This window comes from Gobio gobio, assembly GCF_949357685.1.
Source record: "Gobio gobio genome assembly, chromosome: 13".
In the NCBI taxonomy this organism is placed as follows: domain Eukaryota; kingdom Metazoa; phylum Chordata; class Actinopteri; order Cypriniformes; family Gobionidae; genus Gobio; species Gobio gobio.
In genome coordinates this window covers 25182344-25199472 of record NC_137106.1, presented here as the reverse complement: position 1 = coordinate 25199472, position 17129 = coordinate 25182344, and the positions used below count along the sequence as shown (strand labels likewise).

General features: G+C 37.6%; 3 protein-coding genes and 1 long non-coding RNA gene across 5 annotated transcripts; 3 read left to right on the top strand and 1 right to left on the bottom strand.

The window, feature by feature from the left end:
• Positions 1-534: 534 nt before the first annotated feature.
• On the top strand, positions 535-3023 carry rpl13a (ribosomal protein L13a). Its single transcript, XM_079832263.1, has 7 exons — positions 535-584; positions 1257-1329; positions 1677-1742; positions 1852-1953; positions 2158-2243; positions 2428-2487; positions 2772-3023. Exons 1-7 carry the CDS (start codon positions 564-566, stop codon positions 2979-2981), a joined length of 618 nt encoding a protein of 205 aa, XP_079688389.1. The 5' UTR covers positions 535-563; the 3' UTR covers positions 2982-3023.
• Positions 3024-3919: 896 nt separating this feature from the next.
• commd9 (COMM domain containing 9) lies at positions 3920-10929 on the top strand. The gene is made up of 6 exons (XM_079833008.1): positions 3920-4011; positions 4115-4240; positions 9245-9384; positions 9490-9524; positions 9656-9759; positions 10004-10929. Exons 1-6 carry the CDS (start codon positions 3961-3963, stop codon positions 10139-10141), a joined length of 594 nt encoding a protein of 197 aa, XP_079689134.1. The 5' UTR covers positions 3920-3960; the 3' UTR covers positions 10142-10929.
• On the bottom strand, positions 4862-8945 carry LOC307136209. The gene is made up of 7 exons (XR_013817752.1): positions 7657-8945; positions 6993-7066; positions 6690-6737; positions 6523-6606; positions 6167-6372; positions 5840-5999; positions 4862-5741 (listed from the first exon to the last, which is right to left on the bottom strand). It is a non-coding gene; the product is annotated as an uncharacterized lncRNA (long non-coding RNA).
• Positions 10281-16888, top strand: thumpd2 (THUMP domain containing 2). 2 transcript variants are annotated; one of them, XM_079833007.1, is made up of 11 exons: positions 10281-10452; positions 11195-11253; positions 11550-11682; positions 11910-12211; positions 13671-13748; positions 13894-13946; positions 14025-14112; positions 15117-15191; positions 15281-15395; positions 16263-16383; positions 16476-16888. In XM_079833007.1, the coding sequence occupies exons 2-11, from the start codon at positions 11203-11205 to the stop codon at positions 16801-16803; spliced, it is 1344 nt and encodes a 447-aa protein (XP_079689133.1). In that variant the 5' UTR covers positions 10281-10452; positions 11195-11202; the 3' UTR covers positions 16804-16888. The 2 variants fall into 2 exon arrangements, with proteins under 2 accessions (XP_079689133.1, XP_079689132.1); XM_079833006.1 differs by lacking the exon at positions 10281-10452 and having other exon boundaries at positions 10916-11253.
• Positions 16889-17129: the final 241 nt, after the last annotated feature.

Here is a 17129-nt window from a genome sequence, read left to right as displayed (position 1 = left end):
TACCTCCTCGTATGCCTCCATGAGGATTTGTGCCTCCAACGGGGAAAAGTACGCCGCTCTAGTTGCCATGGTGAATCAGTGAATCTGTGATCGGTGGCGGGTCTATTTGAGTGAGCCGTGAGCGCGCACCTATCCAAGATTGGTTTAACCTGGCTTGATGAATCCGTGTCTGCTCATCCTGGCTTGGTCTTTGTGCAACCAATTAAGCCTGGATGCACTTGTTTTGGCTTCATTGAGCTCAGCTCAGTCATTTATCCTGGATGTCTTAATTCTACTTTTGTGCAACGGGCCTCAGGTCTTAACACTAATTAGCCAATCAGGTGTGTTAAATTAGGCTGGACCTCCAGGAGCAGGTTCAAAAACACTGCTTTAGAAGCTATTCAAGTATAGCGAGCCCTTGTAGCTCATTGAAGCTCCAGCTGATGGCAGCCGACTTAAATGATCAGATTACAAACGTCCTCTCAAGAACAGCGAGTCTGGTACGTCATTTCCGATACAAAAAGCCCCGCCCATGCCCCTGTCTTTTACGTCGGGCGGCCCCTCGTGTCTTTCTTTTCCACATCATGGCGGACCGGTTCAATAAGGTGCGTTCGACTGGTGCGATTTACATTACAATATTTCGCTTTTCCTCGACGAGGGAATGTGATATTTTGGGGCTAGTGTGTAGGTAACGTCACCTGCCGCTGTTTGCGTTATTTGGGGTCCGTTTTAAACGGTAGAACTCCGATTTTTGGGAAAGAAATTTGATCACGCATCATGTCCTGTTGGAAGTCGCAGGCCTGTAGTGATCTTAACACTCGTGGTGCTGTAAAACCGGACTAGCGTTGCTGTCAATGTTCAGGTACTCTATAAATGAACTACTTATATATTTTAGGATGTTTTGATACTGACGAATGTACTGGTTTTGAAGCGTTTAGGTCAACATTAATTAAAATACGTTTTACTGCAAGCGGCGCAAATGGTATGAAGCATTGCTCCATTGTAATCACGTCTTTTTCCTATGTAACGTTAACCATAAAATGTAACGTTATAGAAAATGTGTTGATGGCGTAGTAATATGTTAAATAACACATGAATGACGTTAGATGTGCTTTTGTCGATGATTAGATTGCAACCACAATTGAGTATTCGAGTTTAACGACCATGAGAATACTTATGCACTACCATCTGAGACAAAAAGCTGTTTTGATAGAAGCAATTACACTTAATAGTCAGCTCTGTAGTAATAAAACAACCCTGTTTTCACTTCTTCACAGGTTCTGATCATTGATGGCAGAGGCCATCTACTTGGTCGCCTCGCCGCTATTGTGGCCAAGCAAGTGCTGCTGGGTATGTTTATGCTTTTTCAGAATTTATAGAGGTTAAGGTTATTTTTTGGCTACACCTTATTTTAAGGTGTCCCTATTACTGTGTACTTATGCACTATGCATACAACCTTGTGCTATATAAATGTAATTATGCATAATTTATATAGCAACCACATAACACGTTTAACAATGACAAATAAAGCAAGTTTTGTTCTAAAGTGCCAGTTCACCCATAAGAACTGTTTACTTGCCCTCAAATTACCCTAACTGTCTTATGCATGGATTTAAACAGCAGGGTTTTTATTTTATTTAATTATTTATTATATAAAGCTGATCTTTTTAGTAGTAATTCTTGTGCTTTGTTTACAGGCCACAAAATTGTGGTGGTGCGGTGTGAGGGTATCAACATCTCTGGAAACTTCTACCGCAACAAACGTAAGTTTGTTGACCACCTATAAGTATGTTTGGTTTTAAGTACACTGACAGACCAATGTGAAACTATTGAATTGTGTGGCGCTAAATGGGGTGGTTTGTGTTTGTGCAGTGAAGTATTTGGCCTTCCTCCGCAAGAGGATGAACACCAACCCTTCCCGTGGACCATATCACTTCAGAGCCCCCAGCAGAATCTTCTGGAGGACAGTAAGGGGTGCGTTTTATTTTTATCTCCATTGACATTTTGCAGTCTCTATACTTCAAACAATGATGAACACCTTTATCCCGAATCTGAGTCCAGTTTGATGATACAATCTACGGATCTGACTACTGAGTTTGAATATCACGGAGATGATCTGTGATTAGCTACTCTTTCAATGGATGGGTAAAGTATTGCAATGTTGAATTTCTTGAACAGGTATGCTCCCACACAAAACCAAGAGAGGTCAGGCCGCTCTGGACAGGCTGAAGGTCTTTGATGGCATCCCTCCTCCATATGACAAGGTAGCTTTTTCTTCAGATTCAACTTAGTATTTCACAGATGAATACTGTCGATGATGACTATCACTGCCTTGTTTGAGTATCAACTGAGAAAACACCTAAACTTATCTGAGACTATTCCTCCTGGGGTTAGAAATTGGTCTTTCTTTTTCCTTCCTTTTATTTAATCTCTGATTGTGCTCCACAGAGAAAGCGTATGGTCGTCCCAGCTGCTCTCAAGATTGTGCGTCTGAAGCCCACACGCAAAGTGAGACTTTTTTTTTTGAGACCTCTCTAGATGTTGGTGTTCAATTATATTTGAAGTTTGCTTTTTGTCGGTGATGTTTTTCCACAGCAAGTATGAGTTTAACGACCATGAGTCAATTTCATGCACTACCAGCTGAGACAAAGCAGATATTAAATATTCCTTGTTTTACCTTGGCTATAAGGTTCAGAATGCTTGAAACCCCATAGATTTATGGGCTTTGCGTATTTGGTCTTTAACATTTTTAAATTTGTAACAATCTTGTAACTTAATTTCTTTCTCTCTAGTTTGCCCTGCTTGGAAGATTGGCCCATGAAGTTGGCTGGAAGTACCAGGCCATCACCGCTACCCTGGAGGAGAAAAGGAAGGAAAAGGCCAAGCTGCGCTATTCCAAGAAGAAACTAGAGATCAAGCTCACCAAGCAGGCAGAAAAGAACGTTGAAAGCAAGATCGCCAAATACACTGATGTTCTTAAACAGTATGGTGTTCTTGTTTGAGCTGTTCCTGCAGCCAGTCAAAATAAATGTTTATAGAAACTATTGTCTTGAGTGGGTTGTTTCTTATTGCCTTTTTTCCTAATATATATGGTTTGATTAATAAAGATATAATTGGTTTGACTGTCCTGATTTATGCTGCCTTCATGTTCTATCGGAAATGGGATATTCCCACTTCTGAAGTTGTGATTTCAAACTCATCGAAGACAATTTTTACCTAGGAAATTCTTTTTGCGATTAATTCCAATCGCAGGTGAATGCAGCAAAAATTATTTTTGTGGCACCATTCCAATCTAAAAGTTACTTTAGTTAAAACAGCTATTTCTTCAAGTGGGTAACTACATTGACTGGTTTCTTATGGCAGACTACAAAATGGTTCCCCCTTTGTTTTTTGTTTTTTTTCTTTAAACACTGCTTCAAAAAAGCTCACTCAGCAAGCTGTTGAATAACCTAGGTACATTTACTGGGCATGTTTTCATTATATGTAATTCCTAATGTGGATTAGCTTGATCTGAATTGACTTGCATAACACAATTTGAAAACTCAGTAACCAAACAGTTGATGGTGACCTGTTAATATGGGTTCAAAATATAGTTATTCAAAATATATTTTGTTGAGGAGAGTCATACAAGTCTGCAACAACTCAGGTGTGTTAATGACTCTACTTTTGGGTGAACTTTACCTTACTAAACTTTATTTGAATGTGGTCATGACAAGCTGCACAAAATATCTTTGGCTGTTGTAGCTTGTTTATCATAAAAGCTTTTGGAGCATTTTGTACTTATTTAGAACCGAAGCCTTTCAAAATATATACTGATTACTGACAGCCCATACTGATTAACTGTCACGAGATGTACACAAACTATTAGTTTTGACCATGGTTTTGACGACATATGGATAGTTTTTTCTTTTCCTTTCTTCGACGTAGGGTCTTTTATTTTGACATGACTGTGTCCTGAATTCACGTGACCGCGTCTGAAACATGGCTTTTCTTACCGAGGATCAGTTTACTGCCTTACAACTGCTGTTAAAGGTATGCAACAGAATATACGATCAGTTACTCATTCATATGTAGTTTGTCAGTTTCTGTTGAGTACATTGAATAGTCTTTCATTCTGCCACTATTACTGATTCAGGCTCCGTCTAAAGATGTTGTGCGGCAGATCTGCGCAGAGAGTTTCCCAGCCGGAGCCTCCAAGCGTCAGTCTGTAATCGAAAAAACTGCTAATTCTCTGTCTGTGTCCAGTAGTGAAGCGATGCAGGTGGGTCATGCCATGTAATTCCCAGCTAAAATACCAGATGTATACTCAGATGTTAATGTGAAACTATGTGTTTTATTATGTTTGTTGCAAAAGAAAGATGCAAACAATAAAGCAACTATGTAATATATTTTTTTTAAAAGGGGGGAAAGTTTACGATATTCAAAGGAAAGAATAAATACATGGATATTACTATAATGCCCTATATTAACTATAATTACTCAATATTTCTAAATGTTTAATGGTCACAGATGTTCCAACTGGCATCTTTACAAGTACTGTGATCATCCCAGATAGCAATGAGTCGGCGGACCACCGGCGGTGATCCGGCGGCTGTAGAAGCGTCAGAATTGCGTAATCGCAAACATGTTTGACGGCGCACCGCCGGCGGCAGCCGCTTTTTAAAAGCGGCAGCCGGCTTCCTACCGCCTTCGTACCGCCGCCGGCCCGCAGGCAAACCGCCGTTCCGCCGCCTTTATACCAGAAGGCGGCCCGGCGGAGGCAAACGCTTTTTTCGAACGATCTGCCTCCGCTTATTGTGTAATAAATAATATATATATTTATTTATTATTCATATATTTGTAACATGCAGTTTATGATGGATAATAATTGAACAAACCAGATAAATTCCCATTTGGCATTTTTATTCCACATTTCAAAGTACATTAACTGTCAATGATACAAGATAATATAAATTAAATATAACAGACAATAAATAAGCTTAAATAGGCCTATAAATAACAAAAAACATTTACTAAAGAACCTGCATGTTTCCAATTAAATTTTGGTTTAAAAAAAAAAAAAAACAGCCTTACAAGCAAATTATAACACTTACAATATTTGTTAATAACAAATAGGTCAGCTCTGGGATGAAAAGAATTACCATTAAATATTATATCAAATAATGAGGATATTTGGTACCAAAGAATGTGCAGGATACCAAATAAATCGAGGTATAACATCACATTTAACAAGCCATTTCTAACAATAGCATAAATGGTAATAATTTAGAGTAAAGCTCTGGAGAAGAATAGAACAGTAGTAGAACAGAACATTATAACAAGCCTGACTATGGGTTCTCCGGTTTTCCCCGACCTCCAGAATGAGGCAGCGCAAATTGGCTTATCTTCAGTGATTTCTTGTGCGCCTATATAAAGGACAAACAACCTCGCCATCCCATATCTATCCAAGGAGCTGCCTTCAAGGCAGGGTCACAGGGAATAAAAAAAAAGTAATTTCCACAGTGAACAGTGTGGATTGGGTGAGTGTAGCCTGAAACTTCTGGCTTCTTTAGGGGTCTTGATGTTACTGACTGCAGGATAAAGAAAGGGTTCCAGGTGTCAGTAGTCAGCCTAGGTGTAAGAGGTCGGCTGTGGGTCCCTCTCAGCTGTGCGGCGTCTTTTTCCACCTTCACGATCAGATGCTCCTTTCAGGTAACGCATAGCGCTAACCTGGACCGCCTCATCAGTGGCATCCTGGGTCGCCGGGTTCTTCCGGATGGCTCCTGTAGAAAATACAGATCTGTCATTCCATGTGAATGTCATAAGGCCACACACATCTACTTAAATATATAACAAATTTATATATTTATATATATATTACTTTGAACAATGGTCTTCAGGAACATGTCTCTAAAACATGCTTTATCCCCTACACCCGTCCAGGTTGTATTAATGGAAAGGTGATTAGAGAAGATACTCTAAAGCATTCGCCACACGGTTGTCTTTAGGTCCCTCCCACATTTGATTGCCAAAAACCGAAGCTGAAAATACAAAAAAGTGTTACAAATTACATATCTCTGAAGCTTCTCATACATAAATATAAAAATGTGACAGGCTGTGATTCAGACTGTAGAATATGCAGTGTACAATCTTAAATTTTACTTTTTAGATTACCCTACAGCATTATAAACAAAATCAGCACACTTACTGGAGCTCTTTATCCTGCCTCAAACTGTTGTCAAGCAACGCCAAATGGGTTGTCTAGGGGGAGTAACAGACCCCCTGGCAGGGATAACTCTCCAAAAGACACATTGGCACTGAAATGTTGCAGCATAGTGTCCATTTTGTTGTCCATGCTATGCACAACATCGCCAAACTCTCCAAGACGTCGCAGCATTAGGGTCTGATCTGCACCTACAGGGGTTCACAGAATAAAAGAATAAAGCAGTCAGTCCTGGTCCCTCAACTACTAAACTATGACATTTACAACTAGGTCTACTACATGTACAGGTGGCCCCAGTGGGAATTAAACCAACAACCACAGGTGTTGTTTGCAAGTTGTACCTGATTGCCCAGTACGAGCAAACGTCGTCAACATTGTCCCAACTTGCTTCACCTGCTCATGAAGTGAGCCGCTGTCATCCGAAGCTACAAAATGAAAGGCATTTGGTAATTTTGGACCTACATCACAGTCAAAAAAGTAAAATTTAAGAAAGAGTGCATGTTCTCACCTGCTCGTGCATTGCTTTCCCTCAGGGCTTGGTTCTCATTCTGGAAATCTACATAAAAAATATTTTATTATTATATATATATATATATATATATATATATATATATATATATATATATATATATATATATATATATATATATATATATATATATATATATATATATCAACAACTACAGGCACAATTTTCCATACTGTTAAAGTTTCCAACATCTGCAATTTCCTGTTTGTCCATCTCAACTCCTTTCAATATTCTTCTCCTTATAGCCCAGTAACTAGACATTGTGACTAACAATTTATTTACCTTGAAAGCCGAAACGATTGTCCAACAATAGGTCTCTTGGATGAAGATAACCGATTGTGCTCTGGTCAAGGTATCTGCAAGAAAATGTGAACAAAACCGCATTAACGTTAAATACAGAATATACAGTAGCTATGCTGTGGGGGGAAAAACTGGTCAGCCAAATGTGGAACAGTAAAATGTATTCATTCAGTGTAGTGATTCAAGTAAACTGCATTGTCCTCAAACATAATAAGTACAGCAGTTCAGAGAAATAACTCATAAATGACCTTAAATGCTAGAAGAACAGTAGCAACACAGCACATGTTAGCTAACACTTGCTAAAACTGACCTAACGTTAGCAGCATGCTTGTTCGGACTAACAAAATAATTTAAATAACCTATATACATCATTCTGTTTTGTTAGAAAACACCAAAAGTTAAACTTAAGTCTTTCTAGATGTAAAGCTTTGGCTAACTTACCTACAGTAGCTAGATACATTTTAACATGTAGAACATGCTTGAACTCAGTGTGTAAAAAAGGCGAAACAGCACGTGTTAGCTAACACTGTGTATTGTGCACTATATCAGCGTGCGTGTCTGAACAAACTAATTAAAACAACCTACCGGTATATACATCAAAAATGAACATAATATTGTGTGACACAAAAAGGAAACATGTACTTACTTAAACGCTCGTAGTCGAGGATATTTTCTGATCTCCTCTCTTCAAATACTAAAACCATGTGATGAGCGGCCGCTGTTGGTAAATCTGTATGTTTTACCGGTTTGTCTTCCGTCTTTTTTAAGTATACTGCCCCTCTCGGCCGGTGGAGGTACTTCTCTGTTTTTTTTATTTTATTTTTATTTAAATTAGTACATGTATAGACAAGTACAATACAAAAAGTACAATGAGAGAAAAATAAAAATAATAAAGCATTGTGGTACAGTTCCGAATATGTAGAACAAAGAATAACAACAAATGTAACACTGTATATAAAATAAATAATAAAAATAAGAATTCTGAGATAGAAAATACTTTATAATATTAAGGCAGTCACATGAAATTGAAAAGCTTTCAGGTTTCTGTTTTTGTAAGCTTTTTGTTTTGCGACCTCATGTTTGAGAGGGTTTCAAATATTGTAAAAATCAGCTTTATAAGAGGTAATATTAGAGGGCTTCTTTTGAGTTATTCTTGTCTTATGAATGTAGAATTTTTCCTAAATAATTAATAATATATTTTTGTTTTTCAGAAAAATATGGGTTTTGAAAACAAAGTAAAATGTCATGAAGTTAGTTCTAATTTTTTGTCATGTCTATTTTAAAGTCAGTCCAAAAAGAAATAGAAAAAAGGCCAATACAAAAATAAGTGTTATCCTAAAATGAACTTTCAAACTTTCTTAACCCTCCTATTATGCTAAAAAAAAAAAAAGTATTACATCCATTATGGGTCAAATTGACCAACACTGTTTAAACACACTCGACATGCAAATAATCAAGTGAAAATTTAAATGTAATTTCCTAAACCTAACCTTATCATGGAATCAAGAGTCAAGAATCTGTTATAAACCCTAATGGCTTTGGAGCAAAAAAAACTAATATTTGATATAATTCACATATAGGCTATTATGATTTTATAATCGCTTCAAATGTGAGAACTAGTTAAAATGCTGTCAGTTCCACTCTATTTCCCAACAAGCCAAACATAGCCAACGTGGCTGGTCGAATTTGAGAGTAGAAATCCTTGTATTTCACAGCGGCTTGCCGCCAGCCGGCCGCGGTCCATTAGGCGGAGGCAACCGCCAGAGAAAATGAAGCCGGCGGCCCGCCGGCTAGTCGGCCGCGGCATCTCGCAAGAAATGGGAGTGACGTATTCGGCGGCAAACGTTTCATCACCGCCAGCGGGACGCACCTATAGCCGACAGCTTAGGGCCGGCGGCAAAAAGAAGCCGTGCCGATATTTTTTGCTATCTGGGATAGGCTATGTATTACACATTATATGTAACTATGGTAGTTGAATTTTCAGAGGGGCAAACCGAAATTAAGCAGCTTTGATCATGTCATGTTCACAATTTCAAGACGGTTTTCGTCTTCATTTATAGTTGATACCTTCGAAAAAATTAATTAGCAGCTCTTTTCAGATGCTTTAAACTCAAAAATAAATTTTGTCACAGGTGTTATCGGTGGGATTGAATGGGTCAATGTTCATTGTAAAGCATACAAAATCATATAAATGCTGTTGTTGTTAATACATCCTTTATTTTATTAATCAACAGTTGCTGACAGCTTTTCACACACTCTCGCATCATGTTGTGTACCAGAATCTAGCCTCTCCCGAACAGATCTTGTCAATTTTCCCAGAATCATTCCACTCAAACCTAAAGAATCTGATCACCAAAATTCTCTTGGAAAACAGGTGGATACTTCTTTTAAACCTTCTTTTAGTTCTTCAAATAAATGAACTGCAGGAATTTACCCTGCAGACAAGTGTATAACCTGACTTTGGTGTTAACGTTTTCAGTGTCACATGGAGAAATGATGCTTTGTCCAGTCAAAGTAAGTGCGATTTCTTTTCATCAAAGTTGTCATTGTTTCGCAAGATGTTTGATGATATTGTATTTTATGCTTGTGATCCATACAGAAACCATTGTAGACCTGTGAAGTTATGAAGTTTTTTTTTTTTATAGTTTCACTGCCAAAACTGGTGGATATGGAGTGGCGAGTGGACATGAAAACTGCTTCGGACTCCTTGAGTCGCATGGCAGTGCCAACCTGTCTGCTGCAAATGAAAGTAAGATGCAGACATATTCAGTGCTGTAATTTAAAATGACTATTTTACCAACAGATATGTCTAATTAAAGATAGTTATCTGAAATAAGTTTAAAACATTGGTTTGCAACAGTTGAAATAAGAATACAACATTGGTTTAAAACTTTATTTTGATTTATGTAATATTTGGTAGTCCATATTTCTTGAATGTTTTTAATAATCCTACAAAATACCTCTCACAACTCTTGTGTATGTGTTTGCCTAAGCTCCAGGACACTCCGTGCATTAGCAGCGGTCCAAGTGAGTCCACAATTACAATGGAGCTGAGCAGAGAGACACTGGACACCATGATAGACGGTTTGGGTCGCATCAGGGACCAGCTGACTGCAGTGGCAAGGAAGTAGAGCAGAATGACATACATTGCCCCCACATCTTTCTGTGGACATTCCAAAAAATGATGGTTTTTAGATGGAAAAAACAACAACAAAACGATGGACATTTAAAATATAAAGAATTGTGGTTGACTGAATCCATTAGTTTGTTCATTTTTTGATATGTGGTTTGTTTCATGTTTATAATCGTTGTTATATAAAAGTTGTCCCTTACAGATGTTTTTTTGTTTTGTTTTTTCCATTCTAGAAGTACCTTTTATGGTCAGGGGATATTTTCTCAGCAATAATAAATTGTAATAAATTAACTTCATGCAACTACTTTGGTATGACATCACTTTCAAGTTTCTTGACATGCATCATAGAGTTAAAATACTGTTTCTATGACATGCGAGTTAAAAAAAAGTTGCTTTTATGGCCACGAGAGGCGCTGTAAACCTTAAAAAAAAATCTTTACTGACTGAGAATGTCAAGGTAAAAGTTTCGGCTGTACGGGGAAAATAACACGACACGGTTTACAATATATATATATTTTTTATAAAATCATGAAAAAGACTTAGACAGGATCTTAAATGCAAAATGAGAAAAAATGGAGAAAAACAAATATCCAAGCGGGAAAAACAGAAACCTAAATAACAAGGAAAATAAACTCATGAACACACTAGGTATTTCCAAAAAAATTAAAATTACTTTGCAGTTAAGGGTTTCCATGAAGCAAGTGCTTTAAAAAATAAATAAATAAATAACATAAATTCGAGCTAAAAATACAATAAAAGAAAACAGACTTAGGAAAGCACTAAGACAAAAAAGAAAAAAGAAGACATTCATAAAATAAATATCGAAAGTCATAGATAGTAGGCCTATATCTATCATATCTATATTTAGAAAGTCGGTTAATGGCATGAGGTTTAATTTTGACAGACTGGTGAACCCGGAAGAGTAAAGCAGTGTTTACAGCTGCATGCCGCTTGTATTTGTAACATTGTAATAGTGCTCGTTCATTTAAACAACAACAACAAAAAAATCACTCTTTTGAGGTGATGACGAGGCACTTCTATTGCACTGCAGGCGCGGGGATGGAGGAGCTGCTGGCCAAGGAGGTACAACACAAACTCTGCGCTACTCAAGTGAGTTTATCACCCTTTATTTCAATGACATTATTCATTATTGCATGACATAAATGTTATGCAAAAGTATGTCAGCTATATGAAACTGATATCCTCCAATCTTATCAATCATCAGACAGCCACTAGTGCGTTTAATGTAAGCGATGCATCCTTTACATAAAAGTAAATTAAAGGGGTCCGAACAAAGATCAGCCCATAATTGACTAGATAGATTTGATCTAAAGCTTCACTGCATATTACAGCCATGATCCACTCCTCCATAATTGATAAAGTGTTTTGTGCTATGTCTGTGTCAGGTGGAGCAGATTCCAGGTAGAGTGTTCTTTTGCTGCAATGCTGATCTGTACACTGTGACACAACTCAAGTCTGCAGAGAGGCTGTTTCTACTTCTGCACAAAGCTGAACCCATTTCACTTCCCAAAAACCCAGGTGACTATGAATGAGAAATCTGCTCCGGCAAACAAACTCTTCCCATTGTTCATTCCTTCACTTGAGTTGAACTTGCTGTACCTTCAGTCTTATTTGCATTAATGAAATCACATTTGGTTTTAGCCAGTCTGCAGTCTGCGAAAAGCCTTCAGTTGTGTCATATTTACTACATTATAGCCAAGTTAGGCAACGCATTTTACTGATCTTCTCTTGTTTTATTTTAATAGCAAAGGCAGCTGCTGTTATAAAGCAGAGAGTGGTGGGAGATCCAGATATTTGGAAGCAGACCCTGTTAACCTGGACAGCCCTACAGGAAGAGCTTCAGTGCAGCCAGCAGCGTGGACACAAGAGAAGGAGAGAAGATGAGGAGGAGAGTTTGACTGTAGCAGATGAATCCACACACACTCTCACCTCCAGCACACACTTAATAAAAAGACAAAATGAAATGGATAAGTCGTGTCAGCACACACCATCCTTCAGAGTGTGCTGCCGCTGTAGTGGAGTCATTGCCCGCTCTTATACCTCTCAGGTGTGTGTGTGTGCAATTTTTATTCTTTTCAAAATACAGTCTCATGTGTTCTGTATGTGTAGTCCGGGTAAAAAAAAAAATCTAAATCTGATAATAAATAGACACTTTTAAGGCACAATATGTAAGATAAAATACCCCAAAACCACTAGAACAGTGTTATATATTTTGTTGACTTGTGTGCTTACATTATCCCAAATGTTTCCAAGAATGTTTAAATCCAGAGAAATAAGCCATTTTAACCAGGTCACGGACTGTGTCCGTGCATTGCCTATCAATAACATCATAACTGCGCTACCCTCGATTTCCGCACCAAAGATGCTTAAATATATTCTATGTTTTATTAGACAAGGGAACAGCTGTTTGGAGACATTTATAGACAGAAAACGAATTATGGTACAGTAATACAGCATTTTCTCCATCATACAATATGTTTTAAAATTAATTGCATGCTATTTATCAACACAAGCCATCCAGCATTTATTAATATGATATTCTAATATCGATTTGGATTACTGCAGTGTGCAACAAATGTCTCATAGCAGCCGCGGAGCGAATGTTATAACAATTTTCAACACACTCAAATGTATCTAATATGATAAAACAGTGCTGCGTTACCCCACACACGCTTGACCGGAAGAAGCGGAAGCGCTGACTGTGGCATAATAAAAGTTCCACTGCTGTCACCTTGTGTCACGCTCGTCTCTCATTAGCACTCGCTTCAGTGACCTCATTCATCTCCCGCAGCACACGGCCCTGCTCTGCTTCATACTACAGTAACGTTAATAATCTCATCCATGAACATGATTTCTGCCCACGTCCTGTCCCGATTCTTTTCCACCGGCTGTGAGGTGAAGACTACAACTCCCAATATTCCATGCTCAATCTCGGCGTCATCAAGCTACGCCTTTGTTTTGAATCGGCGACCTCTAGCGGCAAAAAACTACATAGAGTGCCTTTAAGGATTAAAAAAATATGTTAATGATTAATTAGGTTAATTTAAATTCTCATAAATTCTACTTGTTATGCAGATAATATAATATGCATTAAAATGCATTTGAAATGTGAAATGAGTGGTCTCAGATTTGGACCTGACTGTATATAGACAAATATATTTATAGATTTATAAACCTGATTTATAGATAAGGCCTGTTCACACCACAACGACAATATAGGTTTAAAAATCATTCTAAATGTAAAAGAATAGCACACCACAACTATTACGATAACGGCACAGAGCAATGATATCATTGGAATCATTTTCACAATGATATTTTCATAATCCATCCGGCTTTAAACAGATTGAGCATTTAAAGTGGCAGACGACAAAACTACAGCATGTGCTTATAATAATCCAAACGATATATCAGTTGGTGTGGACACTAATATAGTTATTATTAACTTAATAGTTATCACTTTTGGTGTGAACAGGCTTTTATTGTGGTTGCGTGTGTGTCTTCAGAGACTGAGTCGTATCATTGGGATGGCCATCAAAGAACATCTTGGGTGGAAGGTGGACCTGAGAGAGCCTGTTCTTGAGGTATGCACACTCACTTAATAAAATAAGTTCATAAACACATACTAAACCACATGAATTCAAATGTTCATGCATAAAGCATATACTGCAAAAACAATACTACCTTTTAAATGTTACAGTTCTCTTTGTTGTCTTTTTGTGTTACTAGGTGAATGTGTATTTAAGCGATGACCATTGCGTTGCAGGTATCCCTCTTTTGAAGTAAGTATCTTTACATACCGTATAACATTTGAAAGTCTACCAACTTAAGATCTAATTCAGTGTGTGTGGTTTCTTCAGGCATCCTTTGGCCAGTCGTTCTTATATGAAACACAACGGGTTGCGTTCTACAATAGCCTGGGCCATGACCTCTCTTTGCCCTAAACAGGTGAGGTCCAGAATGAAGTTTAAAGAGGCAAATGCTCACACACATGGTAGAATCATTAAACTAGCAGCATTAAAACAGTATATCCAGTTTCTTGGGGTGAGGGGTGGGAAAATAATTTATACCTGGCAAGTCCTTATCTTGACAAGAAAACTGAAAGAAAATGTGTATTTGGCTTGACATGTCAAATATACATTACCGTTCTAAACTTTGGGGTTGGCAAGATTTTAAAATGTTTTTGAAAGAAGTCTCTTATGCTCACCAGTTTGATCAAAAATACAGTAAAAACAGTAATATTATTACAATTTAAAATTAGTGTTTTCTATTTTGATATATATTTAAATTAAATATGATATAACATACTGTGATGGCAAAGCTGAATTTTCAGCATCATTACTCCAGTCTACGTGTCACGTGATCTTTCAGAAATCATTCTAATATGATGATTTGGTGCTCAAGAAATATTTATTATACAAACCATTAATTAAATATTTTTTGTGGCATCTGTGGTACGTTTCACAAGAAAGTTCAAAACAACAGTGTTTAAATGTCTTTCTAATTCTAATGAATTATAAATACTTTTTTAAATATAAAGATATAATATTTTGAGTTATACATCATATAATTTCATATTAAAGATCAAATTCAAAATCAAAATTAATATTAATACTTTAATATTAAAGGGATAGTTCACCCAAAAATGAAAATTCTTTCATCATTTAAGAAGATATTTTAAAGAATGTCGGTGACTGAACAGTTGATGGAACTCAGTTGACTTCCATAGTATTTTTTTCCAATACTGTGGAAGTCAATGGCAGCTGTCAACTGATTGGTTACCCATATTCTTCAAAATATCGTCTTTTGTGTTCAGCAGAAGAAATTAATTCATACAGGTTTGGAACAATTTGCAGGTGAGTAAATGAGTAAATGATTTTTGGATGAACTATCCCTTTAAGTAACACAATTTTTAATAGTTTTTGTGCTCTTTTCTGTCTTTTTCTCCACAGCTGAATGATTGTGTGATTTTAGACCCAATGTGTGGAGTTGGAGCTGTGTTGTTGGAAGCAGCTCAGGAGTATTCTGTACGTAAACACACCACGCCGAACTCCACATGCAGCTCTTTACACACAGAATTGACGTCTGACTGTATACATTGTGCGTGTGTGTTCAGAACGCTGTATTTCTAGGCATGGATACAGACACGTCACAGTTGCAGAAAGCTACAGAGAACTTGAAAGCATCTGGAATGGAAGGAAGAGTGCAGCTACTTCGTTCCTCTGCCATGGGTTTGGACAAACTCTCTCCTCTTTCATCCTCACTGACCCCGTTTAGTCAACATCTATTATTAAAATTTGTCTCGGGTGATAAGTATACAAGTGGACAGCGATAACTACAGATGTAAATGGGGTAGAAAACATTTAGTGAATGAGTCAGGAATGCATGTAGATGAGGGAGTGAATGAACAGTGCTCTCTTCCACTCTTATTACCCACAACCGAGGTGCCATTGAGCAAGGCACCTAACCCCAACTCACTCCCTGGGCGCCGCAGCTCCGGGTGTGTGTTCACACGGTGTCTGTTCAATATTCCCTGCTGTGTGTGCACTTGGACGGGTGAAATGCAGAGCACAAATTCCGAGTATGGAACATCATACTTGGCTATATGTCACTTCACTTTTCACTCACTTTTAAAATCAGCATGAAATGGAAGTTGCGATAGTCTTTTTCTTTGCTATTGTGATGGATATCCAAGTGAAATGGCTTCTTGAACAAGAAAAAAAATGTAGGGCGGGACTTGATTTTGTTCTTTGGGAATTAATTGGATAGTTGTGGTTTGCTTTTGATGTGATCTCATGTGAGTGACACACCAGTTAACATATCATCAGAAGAGATGTCGCTGCAAAAGGGAGGGGAAGTTTTTTTGATTAAAGATTATGTGGGAACATAAAAAAATAATGATGCACACGGATAAATCATTTATAATAGAACAAAATAAAATAAGAATTGTTGATTTTGATTTCATGGTGACTTTATATACATCCTGACACGCCCTGACAACTGCAAAGCACTGCCTACCTGCACTAAAACAATAATTTTCTTGGAAAGAAAAGAGCCATATCTCCTTCATTTATTAAGATATTTTTTCTGTTCCTCAGAAATCCCTCTTGCAAATGGGGTGGTTGATGCTGTGCTCTGTGATGTTCCATTTGGCAGGAAGTTCAGCTGCAGCTCTGACATGTCAACTGCCCTGCCACACTTACTGAGAGAAATGGAGAGGTGCATTCTTTGTGCATATGTGTATTGGTTCTCTGCCAGTTTCTATGCTTTTGGGCTGTAGTTTTATAGTCATTGTGTTTTTCTTTCTGCAGGGTAATTCGTGTTGGTGGACATCTTGTTCTGTTGCTGAGTTTGCAGCTTTCTGCACAGCTTAAGAAGACCATTTGCACACACAAGCACGACCAACACTTAAACTCCTCAGACACAAACAATGCTCACACTGACCCCTCAAGCACACACAATGACAGCACAGCCACACCAAAAACCTTAACGTTTAACAAATCAAATTCTGAAACATCAAAAACACCGTTATTACTCAGCTCATTACAAGCACAGAGGACACACAAGGTTAGTCTGGGCAGTACAGACGCATTTATACACACCTACACCAAAATACAAACTCAAGCACACTCGCACTGAAATAAGTTCACCCTGAAATGCTTGTGGACAGTCAGAATTAACAACAAATGACCAGGATGCTAATAAAATCTATTTAAAAGATCTTTATATTGTCTTTTATTAAAAATAACTTTACAACTAATTTAAGTGATTGTAATACGATTGTGGTGTGTATGGATGTGAGGTGTGCACATTATTCAAATGTAGACTTTTTTTTACGTTTAAGTTTTTCAGCTAATTTTTTTTTTCAATTACTGAAAACAACAGCTGTCCTTGACATGTTCCTTTTATCAAAAACTAGTCTCAAATTTAAACAATAGGCTATCCCCCGGTTTCACAGACAAGAT

What these genes read in the sequence shown, in the direction of transcription:
- rpl13a (XM_079832263.1), top strand. Translation starts at nt 564, where the DNA reads ATGGCGGACCGGTTCAATAAG. An exon ending in GGCCAAGCAAGTGCTGCTGG is followed by an intron (nt 1,330 to 1,676) that starts GTATGTTTATGC and finishes CTTTGTTTACAG; the next exon opens with GCCACAAAATTGTGGTGGTG. An exon ending in CTTCTGGAGGACAGTAAGGG is followed by an intron (nt 1,954 to 2,157) that starts GTGCGTTTTATT and finishes TTTCTTGAACAG; the next exon opens with GTATGCTCCCACACAAAACC.
- commd9 (XM_079833008.1), top strand. Translation starts at nt 3,961, where the DNA reads ATGGCTTTTCTTACCGAGGATCAGTTTACTGCCTTACAACTGCTGTTA. An exon ending in CCAGTAGTGAAGCGATGCAG is followed by an intron (nt 4,241 to 9,244) that starts GTGGGTCATGCC and finishes ATTAATCAACAG; the next exon opens with TTGCTGACAGCTTTTCACAC. An exon ending in AAAATTCTCTTGGAAAACAG is followed by an intron (nt 9,385 to 9,489) that starts GTGGATACTTCT and finishes TAACGTTTTCAG; the next exon opens with TGTCACATGGAGAAATGATG.
- thumpd2 (XM_079833006.1), top strand. Translation starts at nt 11,167, where the DNA reads ATGACGAGGCACTTCTATTGCACTGCAGGCGCGGGGATGGAGGAGCTG. An exon ending in CCCGCTCTTATACCTCTCAG is followed by an intron (nt 12,212 to 13,670) that starts GTGTGTGTGTGT and finishes GTGTGTCTTCAG; the next exon opens with AGACTGAGTCGTATCATTGG. An exon ending in AAGCAGCTCAGGAGTATTCT is followed by an intron (nt 15,192 to 15,280) that starts GTACGTAAACAC and finishes GTGTGTGTTCAG; the next exon opens with AACGCTGTATTTCTAGGCAT.